A 26,347-nucleotide genomic window follows, 5' to 3' on the forward strand; every position below is an offset into this window, starting at 1 on the left:
GGACGAGTCTCCGGACGCGGGAGCAGAGATGACGGAGGAGGAGTGGACTCGCCGCGTGGCCGAACTCAACAAGCACCAGGTCAGTCTGCTGCAAGGGTCAAAGGTCAACACCTTCAGATCACCCATACATCAGACCGGCATCACGTCACCTACAGTGATCCATGATAGGAACGAGAGGAGAGGGAGTTGAAGGAGAGAGAGAGCTGAAGGAGAGAGAGAGAGCTGAAGGAGAGAGAGAGCTGAAGGAGAGAGAGAGAGAGCTGAAGGAGAGAGCGAGAGCTGAAGGAGAGAGAGAGAGCTGAAGGAGAGAGAGAGAGCTGAAGGAGAGAGAGAGCTGAAGGAGAGAGAGAGCTGAAGGAGAGAGAGAGAGAGCTGAAGGAGAGAGAGAGAGAGCTGAAGGAGAGAGAGAGCGGAAGGAGAGAGAGAGCTGAAGGAGAGAGAGAGAGCTGAAGGAGAGAGAGAGAGCTGAAGGAGAGAGAGAGCTGAAGGAGAGAGAGAGCTGAAGGAGAGAGAGAGCTGAAGGAGAGAGAGAGAGCTGAAGGAGAGAGAGAGCTGAAGGAGAGAGAGAGAGCGGAAGGAGAGAGAGAGCTGAAGGAGAGAGAGAGAGCTGAAGGAGAGAGAGAGAGCTGAAGGAGAGAGAGAGAGCTGAAGGAGAGAGAGAGAGATGAAGGAGAGAGAGAGAGCGGAAGGAGAGAGAGAGCTGAAGGAGAGAGAGAGAGCTGAAGGAGAGAGAGAGAGCTGAAGGAGAGAGAGAGAGCTGAAGGAGAGAGAGAGAGCTGAAGGAGAGAGAGAGAGCTGAAGGAGAGAGAGAGCTGAAGGAGAGAGAGAGAGCTGAAGGAGAGAGAGCTGAAGGAGAGAGAGAGAGCTGAAGGAGAGAGAGAGCTGAAGGAGAGAGAGAGTTGAAGGAGAGAGAGAGCTGAAGGGGAGAGAGAACTGAAGGAGAGAGAGAGCTGAAGGAGAGAGTGAGCTGAAGGAGAGAGAGAGCTGAAGGAGAGAGAGAGAAAGCTGAAGGAGAGAGAGAGAGCTGAAGGAGAGAGAGAGTTGAAGGAGAGAGAGAGAGTTGAAGGAGAGAGAGAGAGCTGAAGGAAAGAGAGAGCTGAAGGAGAGAGATAGAGCTGAAGGAGAGAGAGAGTTGAAGGAGAGAGAGAGCTGAAGGAGAGAGAGCTGAAGGAGAGAGAGAGTTGAAGGAGAGAGAGAGCTGAAGGAGAGAGAGAGCTGAAGGAGAGAGAGAGTTGAAGGAGAGAGAGAGAGCTGAAGGAGAGAGAGCTGAAGGAGAGAGAGAGTTGAAGGAGAGAGAGAGCTGAAGGAGAGAGAGAGCTGAAGGAGAGAGAGAGCTGAAGGAGAGAGAGAGCTGAAGGAGAGAGAGAGCTGAAGGAGAGAGAGAGAGCTGAAGGAGAGAGAGAGCTGAAGGAGAGAGAGAGTTGAAGGAGAGAGAGAGCTGAAGGAGAGAGAGAGTTGAAGGAGAGAGAGAGAGTTGAAGGAGAGAGAGAGTTGAAGGAGAGAGAGAGAGCTGAAGGAGAGAGAGAGCTGAAGGAGAGAGAGAGAGCTGAAGGAGAGAGAGAGAGCTGAAGGAGAGAGAGCTGAAGGAGAGAGAGAGCTGAAGGAGAGAGAGAGTTGAAGGAGAGAGAGAGCTGAAGGAGAGAGAGAGCTGAAGGAGAGATAGAGCTGAAGGAGAGAGAGAGTTGAAGGAGAGAGAGAGAGAGTTGAAGGAGAGAGAGAGAGCTGAAGGAGAGAGAGAGCTGAAGGAGAGAGTGCTGAAGGAGAGAGAGAGCTGAAGGAGAGAGAGAGTTGAAGGAGAGAGAGAGCTGAAGGAGAGAGAGAGCTGAAGGAGAGAGAGAGTTGAAGGAGAGAGAGAGAGAGAGCTGAAGGAGAGAGAGAGTTGAAGGAGAGAGAGAGAGCTGAAGGAGAGAGAGAGCTGAAGGAGAGAGAGAGTTGAAGGAGAGAGAGAGAGTTGAAGGAGAGAGAGAGAGCTGAAGGAGAGAGAGAGTTGAAGGAGAGAGAGAGAGCTGAAGGAGAGAGAGAGAGCTGAAGGAGCGAGAGAGAGTTGAAGGAGAGAGAGTTGAAGGAGAGAGAGAGCTGAAGGAGAGAGAGAGCTGAAGGAGAGAGAGAGCTGAAGGAGAGAGAGAGTTGAAGGAGAGAGAGAGAGTTGAAGGAGAGAGAGAGTTGAAGGAGAGAGAGAGAGCTGAAGGAGAGAGAGAGAGCTGAAGGAGAGAGAGAGTTGAAGGAGAGAGAGAGAGCTGAAGGAGAGAGAGAGTTGAAGGAGAGAGAGAGAGCTGAAGGAGAGAGAGAGAGTTGAAGGAGAGAGAGAGTTGAAGGAGAGAGAGAGAGCTGAAGGAGAGAGAGAGAGCTGAAGGAGAGAGAGAGCTGAAGGAGAGAGAGCTGAAGGAGAGAGAGAGTTGAAGGAGAGAAGAGAGCTGAAGGAGAGAGAGAACTGAAGGAGAGAGAGAGCTGAAGGAGAGAGAGAGCTGAATGAGAGAGAGAGCTGAAGGAGAGAGAGAGAGAGCTGAAGGAGAGAGAGAGAGTTGAAGGAGAGAGAGAGCTGAATGAGAGAGCGAGCTGAAGGAGAGAGAGAGCTGAAGGAGAGAGATAGAGCTGAAGGAGAGAGAGAGTTGAAGGAGAGAGAGAGCTGAAGGAGAGAGAGCTGAAGGAGAGAGAGAGTTGAAGGAGAGAGAGAGCTGAAGGAGAGAGAGAGCTGAAGGAGAGAGAGAGTTGAAGGAGAGAGAGAGTTGAAGGAGAGAGAGAGCTGAAGGAGAGAGAGAGAGCTGAAGGAGAGAGAGAGCTGAAGGAGAGAGAGAGTTGAAGGAGAGAGAGAGAGCTGAAGGAGAGAGAGAGAGCTGAAGGAGAGAGAGAGAGCTGAAGGAGAGAGAGAGAGCTGAAGGAGCGAGAGAGAGTTGAAGGAGAGAGAGAGTTGAAGGAGAGAGAGAGCTGAAGGAGAGCGAGAGCTGAAGGAGAGAGCGAGAGCTGAAGGAGCGAGAGAGAGTTGAAGGAGAGAGAGAGTTGAAGGAGAGAGAGAGCTGAAGGAGAGAGAGAGCTGAAGGAGAGAGAGAGAGAGCTGAAGGAGAGAGAGAGTTGAAGGAGAGAGAGAGTTGAAGGAGAGAGAGAGCTGAAGGAGAGAGAGAGAGCTGAAGGAGAGAGAGAGTTGAAGGAGAGAGAGAGAGCTGAAGGAGAGAGAGAGAGTTGAAGGAGAGAGAGAGTTGAAGGAGAGAGAGAGAGAGCTGAAGGAGAGAGAGAGAGCTGAAGGAGAGAGAGAGTTGAAGGAGAGAGAGAGAGCTGAAGGAGAGAGAGAGTTGAAGGAGAGAGAGAGAGCTGAAGGAGAGAGAGAGTTGAAGGAGAGAGAGAGAGCTGAAGGAGAGAGAGAGAGCTGAAGGAGAGAGAGTTGAAGGAGAGAGAGAGCTGAAGGAGAGAGAGAGCTGAAGGAGAGAGAGAGAGCTGAAGGAGAGAGAGAGAGTTGAAGGAGAGAGAGAGTTGAAGGAGAGAGAGAGAGCTGAAGGAGAGAGAGAGAGCTGAAGGAGAGAGAGAGAGAGTTGAAGGAGAGAGAGAGAGAGGTGAAGGAGAGAGAGAGTTGAAGGAGAGAGAGAGAGCTGAAGGAGAGAGAGTTGAAGGAGAGAGAGAGAGAGCTGAAGGAGAGAGAGTTGAAGGAGAGAGAGAGAGCTGAAGGAGAGAGAGAGCTGAAGGAGAGAGAGTTGAAGGAGAGAGAGAGAGCTGAAGGAGAGAGAGAGAGCTGAAGGAGAGAGAGAGCTGAAGGAGAGAGAGAGAGTTGAAGGAGAGAGAGAGCTGAAGGAGAGAGAGAGTTGAAGGAGAGAGAGAGAGCTGAAGGAGAGAGAGAGAGCTGAAGGAGCGAGAGAGAGTTGAAGGAGAGAGAGAGTTGAAGGAGAGAGAGAGCTGAAGGAGAGAGAGAGCTGAAGGAGAGAGAGAGCTGAAGGAGAGAGAGAGCTGAAGGAGAGAGAGAGAGAGCTGAAGGAGAGAGAGAGAGCTGAAGGAGAGAGAGCTGAAGGAGAGAGAGAGAGAGCTGAAGGAGAGAGAGAGTTGAAGGAGAGAGAGCTGAAGGAGAGAGAGAGAGAGCTGAAGGAGAGAGAGAGTTGAAGGAGAGAGAGAGCTGAAGGATAGAGAGAGCTGAAGGAGAGAGAGAGTTGAAGGAGAGAGAGAGCTGAAGGAGAGAGAGAGAGCTGAAGGAGAGAGAGATAGAGTTGAAGGAGAGAGAGAGTTGAAGGAGAGAGAGAGAGAGCTGAAGGAGAGAGAGAGTTGAAGGAGAGAGAGAGAGCTGAAGGAGAGAGAGAGAGCTGAAGGAGAGAGAGAGCTGAAGGAGAGATAGAGAGTTGAAGGAGAGAGAGAGCTGAAGGAGAGAGAGAGCTGAAGGAGAGAGAGAGTTGAAGGAGAGAGAGAGCTGAAGGAGAGAGAGAGAGCTGAAGGAGAGAGAGATAGAGTTGAAGGAGAGAGAGAGTTGAAGGAGAGAGAGAGAGCTGAAGGAGAGAGCGAGAGCTGAAGGAGAGAGATAGAGCTGAAGGAGAGAGAGAGAGTTGAAGGAGAGAGAGAGCTGAAGGAGAGAGAGAGCTGAAGGAGAGAGTTGAAGGAGAGAGAGAGCTGAAGGAGAGAGAGAGAGCTGAAGGAGAGAGAGATAGAGTTGAAGGAGAGAGAGAGTTGAAGGAGAGAGAGAGAGAGCTGAAGGAGAGAGAGAGAGCTGAAGGAGAGAGCGAGAGCTGAAGGAGAGAGAGAGAGCTGAAGGAGAGAGAGAGAGTTGAAGGAGAGAGAGAGAGCTGAAGGAGAGAGAGAGAGAGAGCTGAAGGAGAGAGAGAGCTGAAGGAGAGAGAGAGCGGAAGGAGAGAGAGAGAGAGAGAGCTGAAGGAAAGAGAGAGCTGAAGGAGAGAGAGAGAGCTGAAGGAGAGAGAGAGTTGAAGGAGAGAGAGAGCTGAAGGAGAGAGAGAGAACTGAAGGAGAGAGAGAGAGCTGAAGGAGAGAGAGAGAGTTGAAGGAGAGAGAGAGCTGAAGGAGAGAGAGAGCTGAAGGAGAGAGAGAGCTGAAGGAGAGAGAGAGAGAGCTGAAGGAGAGAGAGAGTTGAAGGAGAGAGAGAGAGCTGAAGGAGAGAGAGAGTTGAAGGAGAGAGAGAGCTGAAGGAGAGAGAGAGTTGAAGGAGAAAGTGAGTTGAAGGAGAGAGAGAGAGCTGAAGGAGAGAGAGAGTTGAAGGAGAGAGTGAGTTGAAGGAGAGAGAGAGTTGAAGGAGAGAGTGAGTTGAAGGAGAGAGAGAGAGCTGAAGGAGAGAGAGAGTTGAAGGAGAGAGTGAGTTGAAGGAGAGAGAGAGCTGAAGGAGAGAGAGAGAGCTGAAGGAGAGAGAGCTGAAGGAGAGAGAGAGCTGAAGGAGAGAGAGAGCTGAAGGAGAGAGTTGAAGGAGAGAGAGAGCTGAAGGAGAGAGAGAGAGCTGAAGGAGAGAGAGATAGAGTTGAAGGAGAGAGAGAGTTGAAGGAGAGAGAGAGAGAGCTGAAGGAGAGAGAGAGAGCTGAAGGAGAGAGCGAGAGCTGAAGGAGAGAGAGAGAGCTGAAGGAGAGAGAGAGAGTTGAAGGAGAGAGAGAGAGCTGAAGGAGAGAGAGAGAGAGAGCTGAAGGAGAGAGAGAGCTGAAGGAGAGAGAGAGCGGAAGGAGAGAGAGAGAGAGAGAGAGCTGAAGGAAAGAGAGCTGAAGGAGAGAGAGAGAGCTGAAGGAGAGAGAGAGTTGAAGGAGAGAGAGAGCTGAAGGAGAGAGAGAGAACTGAAGGAGAGAGAGAGAGCTGAAGGAGAGAGAGAGAGTTGAAGGAGAGAGAGAGCTGAAGGAGAGAGAGAGCTGAAGGAGAGAGAGAGCTGAAGGAGAGAGAGAGAGAGCTGAAGGAGAGAGAGAGTTGAAGGAGAGAGAGAGAGCTGAAGGAGAGAGAGAGTTGAAGGAGAGAGAGAGCTGAAGGAGAGAGAGAGTTGAAGGAGAAAGTGAGTTGAAGGAGAGAGAGAGAGCTGAAGGAGAGAGAGAGTTGAAGGAGAGAGTGAGTTGAAGGAGAGAGAGAGTTGAAGGAGAGAGTGAGTTGAAGGAGAGAGAGAGAGCTGAAGGAGAGAGAGAGTTGAAGGAGAGAGTGAGTTGAAGGAGAGAGAGAGCTGAAGGAGAGAGAGAGAGCTGAAGGAGAGAGAGCTGAAGGAGAGAGAGAGCTGAAGGAGAGAGAGAGCTGAAGGAGAGAGAGAGCTGAAGGAGAGAGAGCTGAAGGAGAGAGAGAGCTGAAGGAGAGAGAGAGCTGAAGGAGAGAGAGAGAGTTGAAGGAGAGCGAGAGAGCTGAAGGAGAGAGAGAGAGAGTTGAAGGAGAGAGAGAGAGCTGAAGGAGAGAGAGAGCTGAAGGAGAGAGAGAGCTGAAGGAGAGAGAGAGTTGAAGGAGAGAGTGAGTTGAAGGAGAGAGAGAGAGCTGAAGGAGAGAGAGAGCTGAAGGAGAGAGAGAGCTGAAGGAGAGAGAGAGAGCTGAAGGAGAGAGAGAGAGCTGAAGGAGGGAGAGAGTTGAAGGAGAGAGAGAGCTGAAGGAGAGAGAAAGAGAGTTGAAGGAGAGAGAGAACTGAAGGAGAGAGAGAGAGCTGAAGGAGAGAGAGAGAGCTGAAGGAGAGAGAGAGCTGAAGGAGAGAGAGTTGGAGAGAGAGAGCGGAAGGAGAGAGAGAGCTGAAGGAGAGAGAGAGCTGAAGGAGAGAGAGAGCTGAAGGAGAGAGAGGGTCCACTTACAAAACAAGACTTTACCCAATGGGACAAACACCCCATTGAGACCCTGCATGCAGAGTTCTGTAAGATTATCCTACATGTCCAGAGGAAAACTACGAACAATGCATGCAGGGCAGAATTAGGCCGTTACCCACTAATACTAAAAATACAAAAAAGAGCAATTAACTTTTGGACACACCTAAAACGAAGTGACCCCCTCTCGTACCATTATCAAGCCCTGCAGTGCCAAGAGCTGAGGAGCATCAGGAACCCCCTTACCCAGCTGGTCCTGAGGCTGAGTCCACAAACCTGCTCTCTTAACACACCTCAGGAACAGAACACATCACCAATCAGAATAAATCAAATTACTACACAGCTAAAACAAAACTACATCACCTATTGGAAAACACAAACAAAAGCACAGAGCAAAATGCAGTGCTATCTGGCTCTAAATCGACAGTACACCATAGCAGATTACTTGAGCATGGTGACTGATCAACAACTAAAAAGAACCTTGACAAAATACAGACTGAGTGAGCACAGCCTCGCTGTTGAAAAGGGGAGGCACAGGAAAACCTAGCTCCCTGCAGAGCAAAGGCTATGCAGTCATTGCATCCTCAGTGAGCCTGAAACTGAGTTGCACTTCCTCACCAAATGTGAAAAATATAAAGATATTAGAGAAACGCATTTTAAATTTTTTTAACTAATAACAAAAGGTTTTCTTGCACTACCAGATACAGACAAACTACCAGTCCTACTAGGGGAGGACTCAACAAGCTGTGAGCTAGCAGCAGCCTATGTTGCTGCCTGCCACAAACTGAGGGACAGTGAGTGACAGTCACCTGACATGTTTATGCCATAATATGTTATGTTCTATTTTATGATGAACATTTTTGTATATACTATGACATTAATATGTGTTTTGTAATCCATGCTTATGTTATCAACCATTTGCTTTGGCAACATGTACAAGCTGCGTCATGCCAATAAAGCCACTTGAATTGAATTGAATTGAATTGAATTGAGAGAGAGCTGAAGGAGAGAGAGAGTTGAAGGAGAGAGAGAGAGAGTTGAAGGAGAGAGAGAGCTGAATGAGAGAGAGAGAGAGAGAGTTGAAGGAGAGAGTGAGTTGAAGGAGAGAGAGCTGAAGGAGAGAGTGAGTTGAAGGAGAGAGAGAGCTGAAGGAGACAGAGAGTTGAAGGAGAGCGAGAGTTGAAGGAGAGAGAGAACTGAAGGAGAGAGAACTGAAGGAGAGAGAGAGAACTGAAGGAGAGAGAGCTGAAGGAGAGAGAGAGCTGAAGGAGAGAGAGTTGAATGAGAGAGAGAGTTGAAGGAGAGAGAGAGCTGAAGGAGAGAGAGCTGAAGAAGAGATAGAGCTGAAGGAGAGAGAGAGTTGAAGGAGAGAGAGTTGAAGGAGAGAGAGAGAGTTGAAGGAGAGAGAGAGAGTTGAAGGAGAGAGAGAGAGCTGAAGGAGAGAGAGAGCTGAAGGAGAGAGAGAGCTGAAGGAGAGAGAGAGCTGAAGGAGAGAGAGAGTTGAAGGAGAGCGAGAGTTGAAGGAGAGAGATAACTGAAGGAGAGAGAGCTGAAGGAGAGAGAGAACTGAATGAGAGAGAGAGAACTGAAGGAGAGAGAGCTGAAGGAGAGAGAGAACTGAAGGAGAGAGAGAGAGAGAGCTGAAGGAGAGAGAGAGCTGAAGGAGAGAGAGTTGAAGGAGAGAGAGAGTTGAAGGAGAGAGTGAGTTGAAGGAGAGAGAGAGAGCTGAAGGAGAGATAGCTGAAGAAGAGATAGAGCTGAAGGAGAGAGAGAGTTGAAGGAGAGAGAGAGAGAGTTGAAGGAGAGAGAGAGAGCTGAAGGAGAGAGAGAGCTGAAGGAGAGAGTGCTGAAGGAGAGAGAGAGCTGAAGGAGAGAGAGAGTTGAAGGAGAGAGAGAGCTGAAGGAGAGAGAGAGCTGAAGGAGAGAGAGAGTTGAAGGAGAGAGAGAGAGCTGAAGGAGAGAGAGAGCTGAAGGAGAGATAGAGCTGAAGGAGAGAGATAGAGCTGAAGGAGAGAGAAAGTTGAAGGAGAGAGAGAGTTGAAGGAGAGAGAGAGCTGAAGGAGAGAGAGCTGAAGGAGAGAGAGTAGAAGGAGAGAGAGAGAGCTGAAGGAGAGAGATAGTAGAAGGAGAGAGAGCTGAAGGAGAGAGAGTAGAAGGAGAGAGAGCTGAAGGAGAGAGAGTAGAAGGAGAGAGAGTAGAAGGAGAGAGAGTAGAAGGAGAGAGAGTAGAAGGAGAGAGAGCTGAAAGAGAGTTAAAGGAAAGAGCTGAGAGAGAGCTGAAGGGGGAGAGCAATGTCATGCGACAGGAACAATGTCATGTGACAGGAACAACGTCATGTGACAGAAACAATTGAATGTGGCAGGAACAATGTCATGTGACAGGAACAATGTCATGTGGCAGGAACAATGTCATGTGGCAGGAACAATGTCATGTGGCAGGAACAATGGGTCTCATTTACCAACGGACTTAAGACAAAATATCAGATTTTGGGATTCACGAACGGTCCCTTCTCTGGGATTCACTCTTAAAGCCCAACATCCAGGTTAAACCCTACTGATCAATTATGGGTAGTTTACATCATTGGTATATAATTTCATTATTTATTTTTTTCCATTTGACACCGGAAATGCCACTCCGAAAGAGTTAAAAAGGTCCACGCACAAATAACATGCACGCGCGAATCAAAAAAGCGTATCAAACGCCGACGTCACTACAGGTGCATATTAATGAGCCGAATCTAAAAGCTTATCAGACGCTAGCACGGCCGTGACGTCACTTCAGGAAACGTATGCCTTGCCCGTCCGGGTCATAGTACTACTCGATATATGGCGCTGGCTAACGTTAGCATTATGTCTACTGTCGTGAACCATTTGAGATCGGGGCATGTAGAGGAGTTTGGGGAACGAGTAAAATCATGTGCAGGTCCTCTTCTCAGACCTGTGTGGCAAAGCACTGCACACGCATCATGCAAGCTACACGTCGCTGCATGTTGATCAATGGTGGCCCACTCGGTGCATCACAGTTAGCCTATAGCTCCGCCGTCCCTTCTACAGTCGGGACCAGTACACTAATGTTAGCCTATTAGCTCCGCCGTCCTCCCGGCTACAGTCGGGACCAGTACACTAATGTTAGCCTATTAGCTACGCCGTCCTCCCGGCTACAGTCGGGACCAGTACACTAATGTTAGCCTATTAGCTACGCCGTCCTCCCGGCTACAGTCGGGACCAGTACACTAATGTTAGCCTATTAGCTACGCCGTCCTCCCGGCTACAGTCGGGACCAGTACACTAATGTTAGCCTATTAGCTACGCCGTCCTCCCGGCTACAGTCGGGACCACTACACTGACGTTAGCCTATAGCTCCGCCGCCCCTGCGGAGCTATAGTGGTTCTCTCCTCTTTGTGTGCCCCCGTTCTCGCGTGTGTCCTGCCGGGGAGCTCGTGGACGCGACAACAGCGGCGGCCGTAGCGTTAGTTAGCTCATAGCTATCGTGTACCACTAGCGTTACGGCGGGCTCGAGCACCCTACGGCTGCCGCCGTTGTCGCGTCCATGGGGGTGTACAGAGAGGAGAGAACCATTTTGTGTCGGGCGTTCATGCCGGCCAGCGAGCCGGACGTCGGGATATGTTGTTAGCACAATAGCTACCAAGCTAAGCTATGTTAGCTTATAACGGTGTACACAATATGTACAACGACACAATGATTTACATTATTACAAATATGGTAACGTGGTTGTGGCTTTTACAAATAGTGGTTAGCTTTAGAGATGGATGGCTATGATCACGGAGCAATAGTGTTGTTAGGTGAAACAGATACATTTTCATTCGGCTAGTAGTAGCAAGGCTCTCAGTGCCTGCCACTAGCTGTGTGTGACTCTCAGCGCCCCCTGGTGAGCCCCCTGGTGCCCTGCACCTGTTGTGACGACATAATTTCGATTACACACGCACGTTATGAACCATTGATTAAAATATCCACGTGCGTGGTGATTGTGTTGGGCAGACAAAATGTTTGATAAAAATGCTAAAACTGGGTCAATTTCAATACTTTTTTTTCCTTCTTCATGAAAGTCACCGTTGGCCTAGTCCACATTGTTTATTGAACAAAAATACAACATGAAGGTTGGCCTTTAAATAAGAGCAGGTTGAGGAGCACTGAAGAGCAGTCATAAGTTGGACAGACTGGTGTGCGCTGTGTTCTTAAGGGCTTTATTTGGGAGGAATCATGGTGATTGCGTTCATGTCAACCCTATAGACATCCTTGGAATTAAATAATAATAATAATAATAATAATAATAATAATAATAATAATAATAATAATAATAATAAATACGACAATATTTGTATGATAAAAAATTACGTTTAGCATTTACAGTCATGCCTCAAGAGGCATCGTGATGTCCGGAAATAAATAAAAGCACTACACCAACACTGCAAATGTCAAATAACTGGATAAATAACTAAATAAATCAGATAAATATTGTTATTATTTATTGGTTTTATTTATATTTTTGGAGATTGATTATTGTATACATTGTAAAAGCCAGTGGATAAACATTCCACTACTCATCTTGCTCGGACAACAGATGTGCTGTCCAAGTCCGACAGCGATTAATTGCAGGGATGTAGGATGAATAAGCATGAATTTGACTTACTTGATTTTGTCACTATTAGATACAGTTTACAATTTCTCTCAAGAACTAAACACATCACTTCAGTAATACTCAAACAAGGGTGTCAGAGAATAAGCATGGCACCGCTGGTGTACTGTACGCAGCGCATTGTCATCATACAGCACACTATACCTATAGTGGAATATACTGTATTAATATTCCATATTTATACCGTCTTGTTTCGCGCTCCTGGCCACCTGCCTCAGCACACACACGCGCACACGTTTACTATACGTGCAACAAATTACACACATAGACTATACAGTATGCTCGCTGTAGTGTGCTGTATGATGACAATACATTTGAATCTAATCAGTGGTGCAGTGGCAAATTGACAGTAGGTCAAACGCTCCACGCGCGTGCACGCACAGTTTTTTTTGGCACATTTTATTTATTTTTTTTTGCCTTGAAATAGAGAAGCTGAAAAAGGTAGCAGGATGTTGCCTATATTGTCAACAGATATGGTTGAAAAACAAACAATGTTTTAAATGTATTGATACAATTTCTTTAATTGAATCAACTTAAACTAGAAAAGTAAATACAAACTAAATTAACAATGTAAGTTACATTGTTAATTTAGTTTGTATTTACTTTTAGTTTAAGTTAATTCAATTAAAGAAATTGTTTTACACACAAACACAAAAGCAAACTTAAAATAATCAGACAACTTGTGTTTACTTGGTTCTTTATTTTGAGAAGGGGAAAAAGTACACATCACTTAAATTTGTTCAATGTAATTTGTTTCACAACAGTGGTTTCAAAACAGTTTCAAGTTTCTTTAATAGTTGTCATACAGAAGTACAGAATACTTTTATACAAAATGCTTCTTACTGTTACGCTCCAGAGACTGTGCTAGAGAAGATAAGTATGAAATAAAATAAAGTAGCATGTAAAAAGAAGTAAAAATAGAGGTCCCAGTGTTCAGTATAGACATATGTACAATGTTCGATGCAGACTAGAAGTAACTGAGTTACCATACAATCAGTCAAGCAAGCCCCCACCATAGGGTGCTGGGCCTATGATTTGGTTTTGCTATCCTCGTTCTCTTGTCCTCAGCTGAGCGATGGTCTCTCAGCCAAGTTGCAACATATGTTGTTGAATCCCAGATCTCTGGAGGTGGCCCGTTGATCTTAATGAACATCAAAGATGCTACCCGTGAAATCATTAACCTTGTGCGTGTTGGGGTGATAATTTGATTCATGGCACTGAATCCCCTTTCACATTCTGCAGTGCTACATGGAATTACTTTTGTGCAATTCAATAAAGGAATAAGCTCATCGGGTATCATTTCTCCATTGCTCTCAACAAAGTCCCTGAATCCATCAATAGTACTGTTAAGGGGCAGCTTGAATCTTTTGCACAGATGCCTTATTTCCACCTCGCCAAATCCTAGTGGCATTTCTTTTGGCCAGCTTTTACACTCAACAACTTGGAGTTGTGCAAGCAATTGAACATACTGTGCTTCAGACTCTTTCTGTGCCACTAATGATGACCCCTTAAAAGATGCAGTGGTGAACAACCGATTAGTTAGATTATCACTCAGACTTCTGATAAACTGTTTCCGGTTGATGGAAACAATTTTCGGTCTGTCTGTCAGATCAACTGTGCCAAATTTACCTGCTTTTATTGCAGTTTCAGCTTCAAGGACTTTGTTGCCTTGTTTTTCTCCCATTACATCAATGAATTTAATGCAACGCCTCATACGTTTGTCTGCAGAGGTTAGTGTCATTTGGCGGTTTTGCAGAGCTTCTGAAAGAATGCTTAACTCACTTAGGGTGTCGTACAGCAGTGCTAAATCTAGCAAAAACTGATATGAAGTCATTTTCCTGAATAGACCTTCATATGTTTTCCTATCAGCGTTCTGTCGTCCCCTGTCTGTCATTGCCATGCTGAAGTGAGCACAAAGTGCATCATAACCATCCCACACTGCAGACACTGTGCGGAAAGAACTGGATACCCATCTTGTGTCTAGCAAACGGCCAATTTTTCTCACTTGTTTTTCCAGGCCGGCTGCACACTCGTTCAGTTGCTCTCGGTTTAGTGGTGATCTACTGTACACAGTATACAATTTATCCATAAAGATCTGGAAATGGTTCATAGCTGTGATATCATTAACTGTGTCACCTACAGCAAGTTCCAGCCGGTGATTTAAGCAATGCCAGGTCAATATGTTAGGATACAGTTCAGTCAGTTTTGCAGCTATACCAGCTTTGCGTCCCAACATGACACTGGCTCCATCACTTGCAAATGCAACCAAGTGCTTCTTCAAATATGCATCATCAAAGCCATGTTCACTGAGGCATTTCAACAGATGGTGCATAATCGTTTCTGCTTTTTGGTTGGGAAGTTCAATCAGATCTAAAAATAAGAACTGTGGGTCCAGGTGCTTGAAAACTTCAGTTTTGAGGTACACAATCAGTGTAGTTTTAGCTGCATGGGTAGTTGACTCATCAATCAGAACTGAAATTTTACCTTCTATGGATTGGATTTGTTTGCAAAAAAAATTGCGCATTTCTGTACCTATATGCGTGGTGATGTTTGCTGCACTCTCTCTTGAGTGCAAGCTGTAGCCAGTGTCAGACCCAGTTCTCTCTATTAAAGCCAGCAGATCAACACTATCTGAAAACGGCTTGTCCCCCTCTGCTAAATAGTACACAGAATGGAAAACATTATTTGTAGCCGTCAGTTCTGATACGAGCATGGTGTCAGTGGATTTCTCAATTCTCTGTTTTTTTGCGTCATTGAGAATACGTACTGCTTGGAGATGCGCATTTGAGTTGTTGTGGATCCACACCTTTCTCCTGAGACTCATCAGCATAGCAGATTTGACTGTTCCACTGTGTGTGATCTCGTAGTTAGTCCATTCTGCTGCAAATCGTTGACCTCTGCTTTTCTGAGCGTCTGCGGCTGAGCACACTTTACAGCCGAACTTCCCATCTTTACAATCCAGCCACGGGTAGTTGGCCTGTCGTTCTTCCCACATCTTGTCTGACCATAGGTCAGGTATCGGTGAGGATGTACTGGAATCAGGTTGAACAATTCCATCTCCCTGCTGAAAAAACAACAAAGACAGAAAAAAACATGAGAACATCATTCCCAGCATATGAAAGACAATGACACTGTCACTAATGGCCTCTATGGATAGAATGGCATTCCATGGCAATCACAGACACAGCTCATCGTTCACACCAAACTTGATAAGGGGGGGCAGGGAATCAGGGATTCAATGTGGAACGCTCTACCCAAAGCTGTAAAGGAATGTGAACCACTACCCACTTTCAAAAACACTCAAAAAACAGTAAATTACCAAGTATGGCTTTGTCAGTATTCCAATGTACAGTGTGTGTGTCCCCCCCACCTCCAATGTACAGCCCCCCATCCATCCACCCACCCACCCAACCTCCAATGTACAGTTTCTACGTCAAATGTATATACACTTTTTCTGGACACTTTTTGTATCAAACAGTACTGTATTTGCAAATCTGGTATGTCATAAATGTATAGATGTAGGTGTAGCAGTACTGTCTATCTGTATGTTGTGTATGTCATATGATGAATTGAAAATGGGGGACCCTGATGTAAACAAGATGAAAGTCTTTCTCTGGTCTGCATCCCCTTAACAATTGTATGCATGTATTGCGCTGTACTGTAGGCTACTGTACCATTCTGCAATCTTGTTAATAAACGTTTCAATCAATCACTTACATTATTCGTTTCATTCAGTGATGGTGGCAGGGTACTTTTTGTACAAGTGGTGGGCACCGTTTCATGGTCCTGTTGATGAATGAAACAAAACAGAGAACATTAGAACATATACAATTAGTCAACTGAATGCTTTGTATCTTGTTTGCTAATTCAGGTTAAAGACAGCCGATTTAACCAGCATATTAAGAGAGCAAGACTGTATCTGGTGTATGTTATGATGTTATGTTACTGATGTAAACAAGACGAAAGTCTTTCTCTGGTCTGCATCCCCTTAACAATTGTGTGTATTGAGCTGTACTGTAGGCTACTGTACCATTCTGCAATCTGTTAATAAACGTTTCAATCAATCACTTACATTATTTGTTTCACAACAGAGAACATTAGAACATATACAATTAGTCAACTGAATGCTTTGTATCTTGTTGTATGTACCCATTCTGCAATCTGTTAATACATTTTTCAATCAATAGCAAGGCAAATCATTACTGAATGATTATTCTTCCAATGTGATTGCGTGGCAAATACATTTCTTTGTAAGAATATATCTGCATTTTGTCAATACAATATTAATCAGTGATCACATTGAATTAAAACATGATTATTTCTTGACTCTGTAAACAAAACACGCATTTGTCATGTCTCAATCTCATGATTCATGAACCACAGAACCAGTGACTGTGCCACGATTATTTATTTCAAGATAATAAACAAACAGGCAAATAGCATATAGCTTAGTCAATCTGGATAAATAAAGAAAAAAAGAAAAGCTCTTTTAAATGCGTTACTACTTGCCTTGTTGAACTTGTACTGGAGTGGCAAGAGGACTGCTGGACTCAGTGGACTCGGAGGCTTTGGAGGTAAAGCGAAACTGAGTTTGCTTTGGACGAGCTGCTGCGTCATTTTTCTTCTCTTGGACGGCGGTGGCATGTTGCGTTGCAGGTAGATTAACAAGTTCAACATGAATGATACTGTTGTTGTCAAAATGATCCGTTTATAACGACTACTCGCGGACGTGGTTGGAGACACTGACTCTACCTGTGCTTTTGTTATGTAAAAACGGTGGCCGCGCCGAGCCGGCACTTAGTTACAACGAATGGGAACAGCGGATTTTTGTGTGAGTGACTGCGCGTACACGCGGGAACATTTCCGTGCGCGATTGCGCGTACTTCAGCCTCAGTGAGTGAGGTATCACGGCGTCATACCGAGTTATACGAGCACTGCAAGGCTGAATCTAATACAATTTTTATCCATCGCAAATCGCTTCTGCGCTACCTGTTGAATACAGGGCAATGCTGACCCTTGTTTGCACATGGCCCTCGCATTATAATGAGCTGGAGGGGCGTGTCTGTATGCAAATTAAGTATACGAGAACGCGCTCCCCAGTTTGTGAATGAGTGACGTGCACTTCAGTGGTCCGCAACTGCGATCATTTGGCAAGTTAAGACAACCTCTCCACGCGTTGGTGAATCCGAGGGTAATTGCCATCGGCTTTCTCTTACGATCTTCCAAGAATGTTGTCGTAAGAGAAAACTTAAGACAATGTTGGTGAATGAGGTCCATGTAAACTTGTATTTGAGCTGTGTTGTGTCTGTCAACCAAACACATTTCAGTAAAGCCAGCATTCTGTTTTATGACCACTATCACAAGGAAATTACGTGGAAGATATGTGTAATAAAGGTACCTGAAATATAACAACAAACAGAAATGTATTTGCATAAATAGGACAAAAACACAAAGAGAAAAGAAAAGTTCAGTTAAAAACAGTTATATACTGAGGTAGGGAGGTTTGTGATCATGTTTTAAATAAAAAACAGTTACATACTGAGGTAGGGAGGTTTGTGATCATGTTCTTAAATTAAAAACAGTTACATACTGAGGTAGGGAGGTTTGTGATCATGTTTTAAATTAAAAACAGTTACATACTGAGGTAGGGAGGTTTGTGGTCATGTTTTAAATTAAAAACAGTTACATACTGAGGTAGGGAGGTTTGTGGTCATGTTTTAAATTAAAAACAGTTACATACTGAGGTAGGGAGGTTTGTGGTCATGTTTTTAAATTGTCCATAGGATCTGAGTGGCGCAGTGGGCAAGGCGCTTGCCACTAACGCAGGATATGCTGGTATCGAGCCCAGCTCTCTGCGTTGCTACCGGCTTGGCCGGTCGTCATACTAACACAATTGGCAGTGTTAGAGGGTGGGAAAGCCGGTGGGTGGGGATTGGACGTTGTGGACAGCGACTCCTACAGGTCGGTTGGTGCGCCTGTACAGCAGAATCAGGAAGTATCGGGGCAGCGTGAGCCTCCCACGCGTTACTCCTCGCCACTGAGAGATCGCGCTGTTCAGGTGAAAAGATGCGACAGCTGCCTCCTTGTGTACCGGAGGGGACACGTGATGCGAGGCTTGGTCCTCACTGCAGCCGACCAGTGGGAGGCATGGTCTAGCAACGTTCTAGACAGGGGAGGGGAGAATTGAAGGGATAATTGGCGAGGCGAAATTGGGAGGGGAGAAAAATAGAAAATAAGGAGAAAAAGTGGATTAAAAAAAAAAGTGTCCATAGGATTAGGATAGTATTGATTTTTTGTGTGAGTTGTAGATCATTCCAGGAAGCTGGTGCATCAAAACAAAAGGCAGACGTACCAAGTTCAGACTGAACTCGTGGGACCTTAAGTGTGGGCCAATCATTTGATCGGGTCAGATAAGGTCCATAATAAATAGATACCAATTCCTATTTGGCCTCTCTGATAGATAAGACCAATCCACATCATACAAGATGCAATGATGAGTGCCGTAACTATCACCAGTAATGAATCTAAGAGCAGAATGATAATAATACATCAGATTTATATAGCGCTTTTCCAAATTACAGTTCAGTATGTTCAGTATGTTCTTCCTGTGCCCCAGGACAGTTCAGTTAGTATGTTCTTCCTGTGTCCCAGGACAGTTCAGTCAGTATGTTCTTCCTGTGCCCCAGGACAGTTCAGTCAGTATGTTCTTCCTGTGCCCCAGGACAGTTCAGTCAGTATGTTCTTCCTGTGCCCCAGAACAGTTCGGTCAGTATGTTCTTCCTGTGCCCCAGGACAGTTCAGTCAGTATGTTCTTCCTGTGCTCCAGGACAGTTCAGTCAGTATGTTCTTCCTGTGCCCCAGGACAGTTCAGTCAGTATGTTCTTCCTGTGCTCCAGGACAGTTCAGTCCAGGGCCGGACTGGGGAAATAATTCATACCGGGAGATATAGCGCGAAATATATCCCCAATCAGGCCACTTTTTAAGCGGGGGGTCTGGGGGTCCCCCACCAGGAAATTTTTTGTTACAAAGACTTAATTTTCTGCATTCTGGTGAATTTTAGTGCATGTGAATCACAAACTAATGAGCCAACAATTGCTTAGTACAATGTACTGTTATGAACCTCAAATAAAACTGTTGTTGCACTTGCAATGCTACTCTCTCCACCTTCAAAAAGAAAAAAGCAAGAGCACAACATATTTTTCTATTTACGGTACTATTATAATACAGTTAACCACTCTCTCCACCTATTCAAACAGAGCAAGAGCACAATACCATATTCACTTTACTAATGCACTACCCATCAACAGTTAAAATAGCCCTTTACACAAACATTAAATAACAGACCTTTCATTACAATACTATAATAACAGTAGCCACTGCCAGAATAGTGACACATGTATCGCGTGTGGTGAGCACACGCATGCATGCACAACGAAGACAGAAGATTGCGTTGTCTCAATCATTTTAACTATAAAATGAGCTCAAAGTATGAGCTCACTGACTGAAATTTCCAACAAAAAGCATCAATTGTCAAATAATATTGATCACATTAACTAGACTATGTTTTTGAGGAAATTAGAAAGGGAACAACAACTTAACCCTTGTGTCTGATCAGATTCTTATTTTTTTGATAACTTTGCAGTGATTATGTTTGTAGCCAATATATGTGGCAAAGGTGTGTAATCTTTGAATTATCTTGGAATTATTTTGACTTTCTCTTTCATAAATTGTTTATTCAACTTCAGCCCCAATCATAACCACCACATATTGTTTTTTGTAATGTCAGATTTAACAACTCCTTTCAGAAAAGTGGGAGTATTTCATTTTTAATCTGAAGTTGAATAAAATATTTATGGGAAAGAAAGTGTGAAATTATTTCAACATATAATCTTTTTATGGCGTTTTTCAATTTAGTCCCCTAATATGGTAAGAGTATAACACTTTAGTTTTCAGATACAAGGGTTCAATTATTTATTTGTTTCTTGGCAGATTTAACATTGGGCTTTTGACAGGGGAGATGATGCATTGCATGGTAATGTTAGCTAGCTAACATCCACATGTTTATTTTTATCACTGACTAACCTGCTGGTTCCTTGACCTTGGTGCAAGAAAACATTTGATACATTTTGCCGGATTTAGCAGCATCTCCTTTCTTTTTCTTTGTTTTATCCCTCTCTCCTCCACTCTTTATCTTTCTTCCACTGTCCATCTTGACATCAACGTTAATTGACTTTCGCTCTACTGTATCTCTCCCGAGTCCCTCACTACCTGGCTCATTGCCTGGCTGTTATTCTGCATCTGAGTGCCATCTGCCATTCCATTCGCCGCCTCCGCTGTCAATCAGTTGTATCGCCTGGTCCCGCCTCCACCAATAAAAAGCGGCAGCACGGCTCCATTGTGTGTGTGTGAGATCCATGTGAGGGAGAGAGAGTCAGAGAGTTCTCCAACTCTGTCGCAGACAGTGAAATCCTGGTTGTTCCCCACCCACTAAGGTTATCGAACTATCACGCCGCGCCGCCGCCAGGCCACAACTAGAAACAATGGCCTGGCAAAATAAAATAAAAAATATTATAATAATAAAAAAATATATATATTTTTTTCTTTTTTTATATAATTTTTTCCCGGTGCTCCCGATGGCCAGTCCGGGCCTGGTTCAGTCAGTATGTTCTCCCTGTGCCCCAGGACAGTTCAGTCAGTATGTTCTTCCTGTGCCCCAGGACAGTTCAGTCAGTATGTTCTTCCTGTGCCCCAGGACAGTTCAGTCAGTATGTTCTCCCTGTGCCCCAGGACAGTTCAGTCAGTATGTTCTTCCTGTGCCCCAGGACAGTTCAGTCAGTATGTTCTCCCTGTGCCCCAGGACAGTTCAGTCAGTATGTTCTTCCTGTGCCCCAGGACAGTTCAGTCAGTATGTTCTTCCTGTGCCCCAGAACAGTTCAGTCAGTATGTTCTTCCTGTTAACATCATGGTGCGATAGGGCAGTTGGGTCAATCAAAGCAGGTTCCGATTGGGGGCAACCGTGGATCAGGAGGTCGAGCAGTTGCCTGGCAACCGGCCATGCTCTAGTACAGGGGTTCTCAAACTTTTTTATACCACGACCCCATTTTATTTAGGATTATTTTTGGTGACCCCACACTTAACACTTTGGATGCCACTGGTTAACATGGTAAAACATGGTTGAATGCCAGCACCCACTTCAATGATAGCGTTGTGAACGCATAATCTATGTCTTAAATTATGTGATTATGTGTCTAATCTGCCTGTCGCTTATCAATGACTTGTTTGCAGTCAACATTGTCGAAATGGGGGCGGTCAGGTGGCGTAGCGGAGATTGCGCTCGTCACCAATGCAAGAGGCTGCGGTCTCGACTCCCGGAGTCAGCATTGCCTTGGCTTGGGCTGATCGCTATACTAACTCGTTTGGCTGGGTTAGGGGGAGGGAAGCCGTGGGTGGGAAACTGGCGTTGTGGACAGCGACGCCTACAGGTCAGGTCTGGGTGCTTGCTCAGCGGAGGCAGGACTTGACGAAGGCAGCGTGACCTCCCACACGTTACGCTTCACCAATGAGAGCCCTTGCTGCCACGTGAGAAGAGAGCCACTGGCTGTCGCCGCACGTGTCGGAGGAAGTGTGCGGATACTTCAGGGTTCCCTTGTACCGACCAGTAGGAGAACATGCGCACAACAACCAGGTAGGGGAGGGGGGGAATTTGCACAACGACTAAATTGGGATGGGGAGAAAACGGAGAAAAAAATCGGAGAAAGAGAAAATAAAAAAAAACATTGTCGAAACGGATTGTTTTTTAATCGGTTCATTTCCGTTTTATAGCATTTTGAAAAGCCCTCGTTTTCGTGAAACTTTCAGGAAAATATAAAGATTCCGTGATAAACGGCATTTACTGGAATATTCTGGAATACACAAAAAACTGTCAAAAAAAATGTCTGCCTTTTTATGAATCGTTTTCAAATAAACGCTAGATTATCGATAGTATATGTGTACTTATGCACGCTAGAGAAGCAAGCTGAAAAATCTATTCTCTCATTTCCTGATCAGCGCGCGCACACACACACACACACACACACACACACACATAGGGCAAACGCTGATATCTTTGTGAAAACAGATCCGATTATCCTAAGACTGGTAAAATAGATTCCTTACCTCACATCAGATGTTCTCCAAAAAGATTATTCCAATTCCTGATCGCCATTCCAAATATCGATCGCGTTTATTGATTCAGCGCTGGGTACTGTAAATATGTATTCCACACTGTTTTCCGGCTCGGCAATCACTTCGATCTCTTCGGATGGCTTGCCGGAAAAGCAAAATGAGGAAACTGGATTCCCCCCCCCCCCCCCCCATCAGTATAATCCAATGGGGTGCAGTTACACAGGGAGAGACGATAGGGGGCGGTATTTTCCCAATGGAGCTCAGAGAGAGGTTGCTGCACTAGCGTGAGGCTAGATTGATGAAATATGAACTAAAATCTCTAATAAATAAAAAATTACAAACAAACGCTATATAGCGTTGCTGGCATTCAACGGTCGGCATGAACTAATTTGAACTAACGGCATGAACTAACTAGCGTCGCTGGCACTCAAAGTGTTAATGTATGGCATAATTTGAACGTGAAATTAAGGAATATCAAAATAAAAGCACACGTTGTTGAACTTGATCATGTATATTTATAAATAAAATGCATTACAGCACTATGTTATCAATACACATTCATAAAACTAGGCATATTTAGCAAAAATATGTAGTTTTTTTTTTTCTTGCCAATGCCCCCCACTGTCACCTACCCACGACCCCACTTTGGGTCGCAACCCGTAGTTTGAGAACCGCTGCTCTAGTAATCAGAAAGGTTCCCAGTTCGATTCCGGCTCCTCCCGGCCAGCGTGTCGAAGTGTCCTTGAGCAAGACACTTAAACCCTCTGCTGTCGTGTGTGTAAATGGGTAAATGTGAGGCAGGAGTTGTTAAGTGCTTTTGGTAAAAGATGTATTATATAATTATATAATATATATATATTTTATTATCCTAACTTTTTCCCATCCAGGAGACCGTGGAGAAGATGAAGATCAGCACAAAGGAGGCTTAGAGAAGGAGGCGACAGAGGAGAAGGAGGCGACAGAGGAGAGGACCACGCCATCACCCTTCCTCCATACTTGACTCACCTCGACCTCGTTACTGATGCCCCATGTCATGTTTCTCTCCTACGTTAATTATTATAACTGCTTTTTTTCTTTTTTTTTTTGTACACTGTGTGCGTTTTGTGTTGATGTCTGTTAGACCAGGGCTATCATAGTACTATCGTAGGGTTCCCTTGTGTTACGTTGTGTTCTTCCATTGTGTTACTACAAACCCCCGCACTAGGAATGGGACTATTTTTTACTGTTTTATAGATGTCTCTTTTTAATGTATACAATATCAATCCTTATGTTTTTTGTTTTTATGATCAATATGAGGAAGAATACAGAGCGGTTACAGGAATAGGAACAATGAAAGTGACTGCGGGAGTTTGTAGACAGAAGATAAACGTTGAGCGAAGCCGCCAAGAGACAAGACCAAAAATGGCCTCCTGGAGCCTCCTGGCATGAAGAGGTGTTTCAGTAACCAAGACGACAGACGGTTCACACCTGTGTGTTCACACCGTAAGAAGTCCTTTGTTATTCTGTGACTTCAGTCGATTCCAACATTAGCGTCAGCCTAATGTCATTCGTCCGTTTCTCCGTGAGGAAACGTTGGCTGCGGCTGAACCCTTGGACTACGATTCCCATCGGCAGCCATCATATGCAAAGTGTTTTCCGTTACATCATCACAGACATTGTGATAGGCAGATGACAGGTGATTGTAAACACACCACAGGCGGACATGATTAAATGACAGCTGTGGCCGTTGCCTATAGGTAGGAAAGGCGTGAAACATGAGAATACGATGAATACTGTAGCCTGGGTCGCTGGAGCTATAGTTAGCATACATTAGCCTGGGTCGCTGGAGCTATAGTTAGCATACTGTAGCCTGGGTCGCTGGAGCTATAGTTAGCATACTGTAGCCTGGGTCGCTGGAGCTATAGTTAGCATACTGTAGCCTGGGTCGCTGGAGCTATAGTTAGCATACTGTAGCCTGGGTCGCTGGAGCTATAGTTAGCATACTGTAGCCTGGGTCGCTGGAGCTATAGTTAGCATACTGTAGCCTGGGTCGCTGGAGCTATAGTTAGCATACTGTAGCCTGGGTCGCTGGAGCTATAGTTAGCATACTGTAGCCTGGGTCGCTGGAGCTATAGTTAGCATACTGTAGCCTGGGTCGCTGGAGCTATAGTTAGCATACTGTAGCCTGGGTCGCTGGAGCTATAGTTAGCATACTGTAGCCTGGGTCGCTGGAGCTATAGTTAGCATACTGTAGCCTGGGTCGCTGGAGCTATAGTTAGCATACTGTAGCCTGGGTCGCTGGAGCTATAGTTAGCATACTGTAGCCTGGGTCGCTGGAGCTATAGTTAGCATACTGTAGCCTGGGTCGCTGGAGCTATAGCTAGCTAACATTTAGCTCAAATCCACCAACTGACAGTAAACACAGCGACACGGTTGCTAGTGATCTGAACGCAGGGTTGGGAAGTTGGTCAAACAGGTGTTCAGGTTGACAGGATGAGACGTAATACAGTATTCTTTATTTTGATTTGATTAGCTTTCCATGATTGGCTGCTACTTGACCAATGCACTTGTATGTCTCTGGCTCTCTGATTAGTCTAGTTTAATTTTAGGCTTTAGTTGATCACTGCCCCCAAAGTTAGTATGTATCCAACACCTGATACAATCTTTATTTTTGCTGCAAAAAAAAAGAAAAAGGCTTGCTTGTATGTACAGTAGCCTACGTGTGTTTTGTTATGTATGTTATTTTAGCTTGAGTTGGAAATTACACAACTCCCATTCTATACCCCTGATCATCATCCCTCTGGTGCTGTTAACTTAAAAAGAAAAAGTTAAACTCTCTCTGGTGCTTTTAATGTTTATCTACTGGTCTGTTATTAAGTATTCAGCGTCCTGGCACTCAGAGAGACGGTCGCGGTTCAGTGTATTAATAATGTGGAGGTGGTCCAACGCGGTTGATAACCTCAGAATATAAACACACTTCTGTGTTGATAAAACTGTGTATTCAACCTTCACGGTGCTGTCGGCTAGCGTAACGATTGCGCTTTCGAGCTAAAAGATGCCGTTCGAGTTCTGGGCGCGATGCGCTTGCCGGTGGCTATAGTGTCCGGTTACCGATTCTGGTACAGCACCGACGCACCACGGCCGATGAGCCACTGATCTGAGTATGGGACGGGGGATGGGACCTGAAACCAAAGGCTGTTGATGAGAATGTTTGAGTGATATGTGTATAAAAACCCTCCAGGTGAAGCATTACTCTGGACCCAGCAACAAAACGATACCTGTGTTTTCAGAATCAGTCTAAAAGAGTAGGACTAGCCTCGACGTCAGCTAGAGTAGCTTAGATGCTATAGCGTTAACTGAGCGCATACGAGTTCAGTCTGTGTGCGTGCATGTGCCTGAATGGAGGCTACTCGTGCGCGACGATGAGTGTAGATTGTTTCTGTTTGTCTTAACCATCAAAATCCCATGTATGAATCTGGAGCATCATCATTATTCAGTGCCTTAGGACCTTGCAGACACATGGCTCTCTCTCTATACCTCTCTCTCTCTATACCTCTCTCTCTATATATATATACCTCTTTCTTTCTCTATACCTCTCTATATACCTCTTTCTCTCTCTCTCCCTAACTGCCTGCAGCGTTATACCACATGTGATACAGCAGTAGTACACAGTGTGCTCAGCAGACATTTGGAAGTGAACTTAGACCAGAGCTTTGTGACGCCTACCCTCTTACTAAGTGTCTGTGTGAATGTTGCTACTAGGTTCAAACCAGCCCTTTTATATCCCACTAGAAGTGCAGAGACTGTAAGGAAATATGTATGTATGTATGTATGCCAATAAAATCCCATAAACTACCATAATATTTTCTTTCTTTTTTTGGCTCATTGTTTGTGTGTGCGCGCAAATTAAACTAGAAAGGCGTGCTCAGAGCAAATCTCCACCAGGCCAGACACACAGGCAGACAAACACACAAAAGCACCCACTGCTCTCCTTATAGCTATTAACAAACACACTGGCCGCTCTCCAATTGTAATAATTGGCATGAAAAAATGGTAAATGGTGCATTTATGTAGCGCTTTTATCCAAAGCGCTTTACAATTTGTTCCTCACATTTTACCCATTGTTACGAACTGGCTCAAGCTTGCAACAAGAATAGGGAGACAGACACAATTTAAGAAATAAAGAATTTATTATAATTACCTAAATGAGTAGCCAATATATATGAGTATCAGTGTGTAAGCAGTGTGTGGATGAGTGGATGTGCAGCATGAATGTTGTAGGTGTAAAAGAAAATAAAGCAACCAAAACAAATGAACCAAAAACAGCAACCAAACGACCAAAGAACCAAAAACAGCAACCAAAAACAAATGGGGAGTTCGCCAGAGAACCAGAGGCAGCCTCTCTCTCATATCCTGGCTGGGACACAACAACTCAGGTGTGCCCCAATTAGGCGTGACGAGCCTTCCCCAGCTCTGCTCTGCCAGCTCACCCCACCAATCCTGTGAATCAAGGACACAGAGCAGAGCAAGCAAACACAATGTGGGGGAGGGTTGTCACACCATTCACTTACACATTCACACAACGACGGTGGAGGCAATGCAAGGTGCCAACATGCTCATCGGGAGCAGTTAGGGGTTAAGTGTCTTGAGCGGGAATCGAACCGGGAACCTCCAGATTACCAGACGACTGCTCTACCTCCTGAGCAGCATTAGCATTACCAACCGAAGATGGTGCGACCGGAGTCAGTCGCAATTATATAAACACCAAATATGTCAGTCTCCCAGGTACTGCACAACACCCTTTCTCACCTTGACAGTCAGAAGGT

General features: G+C 45.2%; 1 protein-coding gene across 1 annotated transcript in view; it reads left to right on the forward strand.

Moving 5' to 3' along the window:
• Window positions 1–25,382, forward strand: part of fstl1b (follistatin-like 1b) — a 97,211-nt gene extending 71,829 nt beyond the window's left edge. Inside the window, exons 11-12 of the mRNA XM_084315162.1 lie at window positions 1–79; window positions 22,430–25,382. Of these exons, the coding sequence (XP_084171288.1) occupies window positions 1–79; window positions 22,430–22,471 (121 nt within the window). The 3' untranslated portion in view covers window positions 22,472–25,382. The remainder of the gene's footprint in view (window positions 80–22,429) is intronic.
• Window positions 25,383–26,347: the final 965 nt, after the last annotated feature.

This window comes from Notolepis coatsorum, assembly GCF_963971535.1.
Source record: "Notolepis coatsorum genome assembly, chromosome: 5".
Classification (NCBI taxonomy): Eukaryota; Metazoa; Chordata; class Actinopteri; order Aulopiformes; family Paralepididae; genus Notolepis; species Notolepis coatsorum.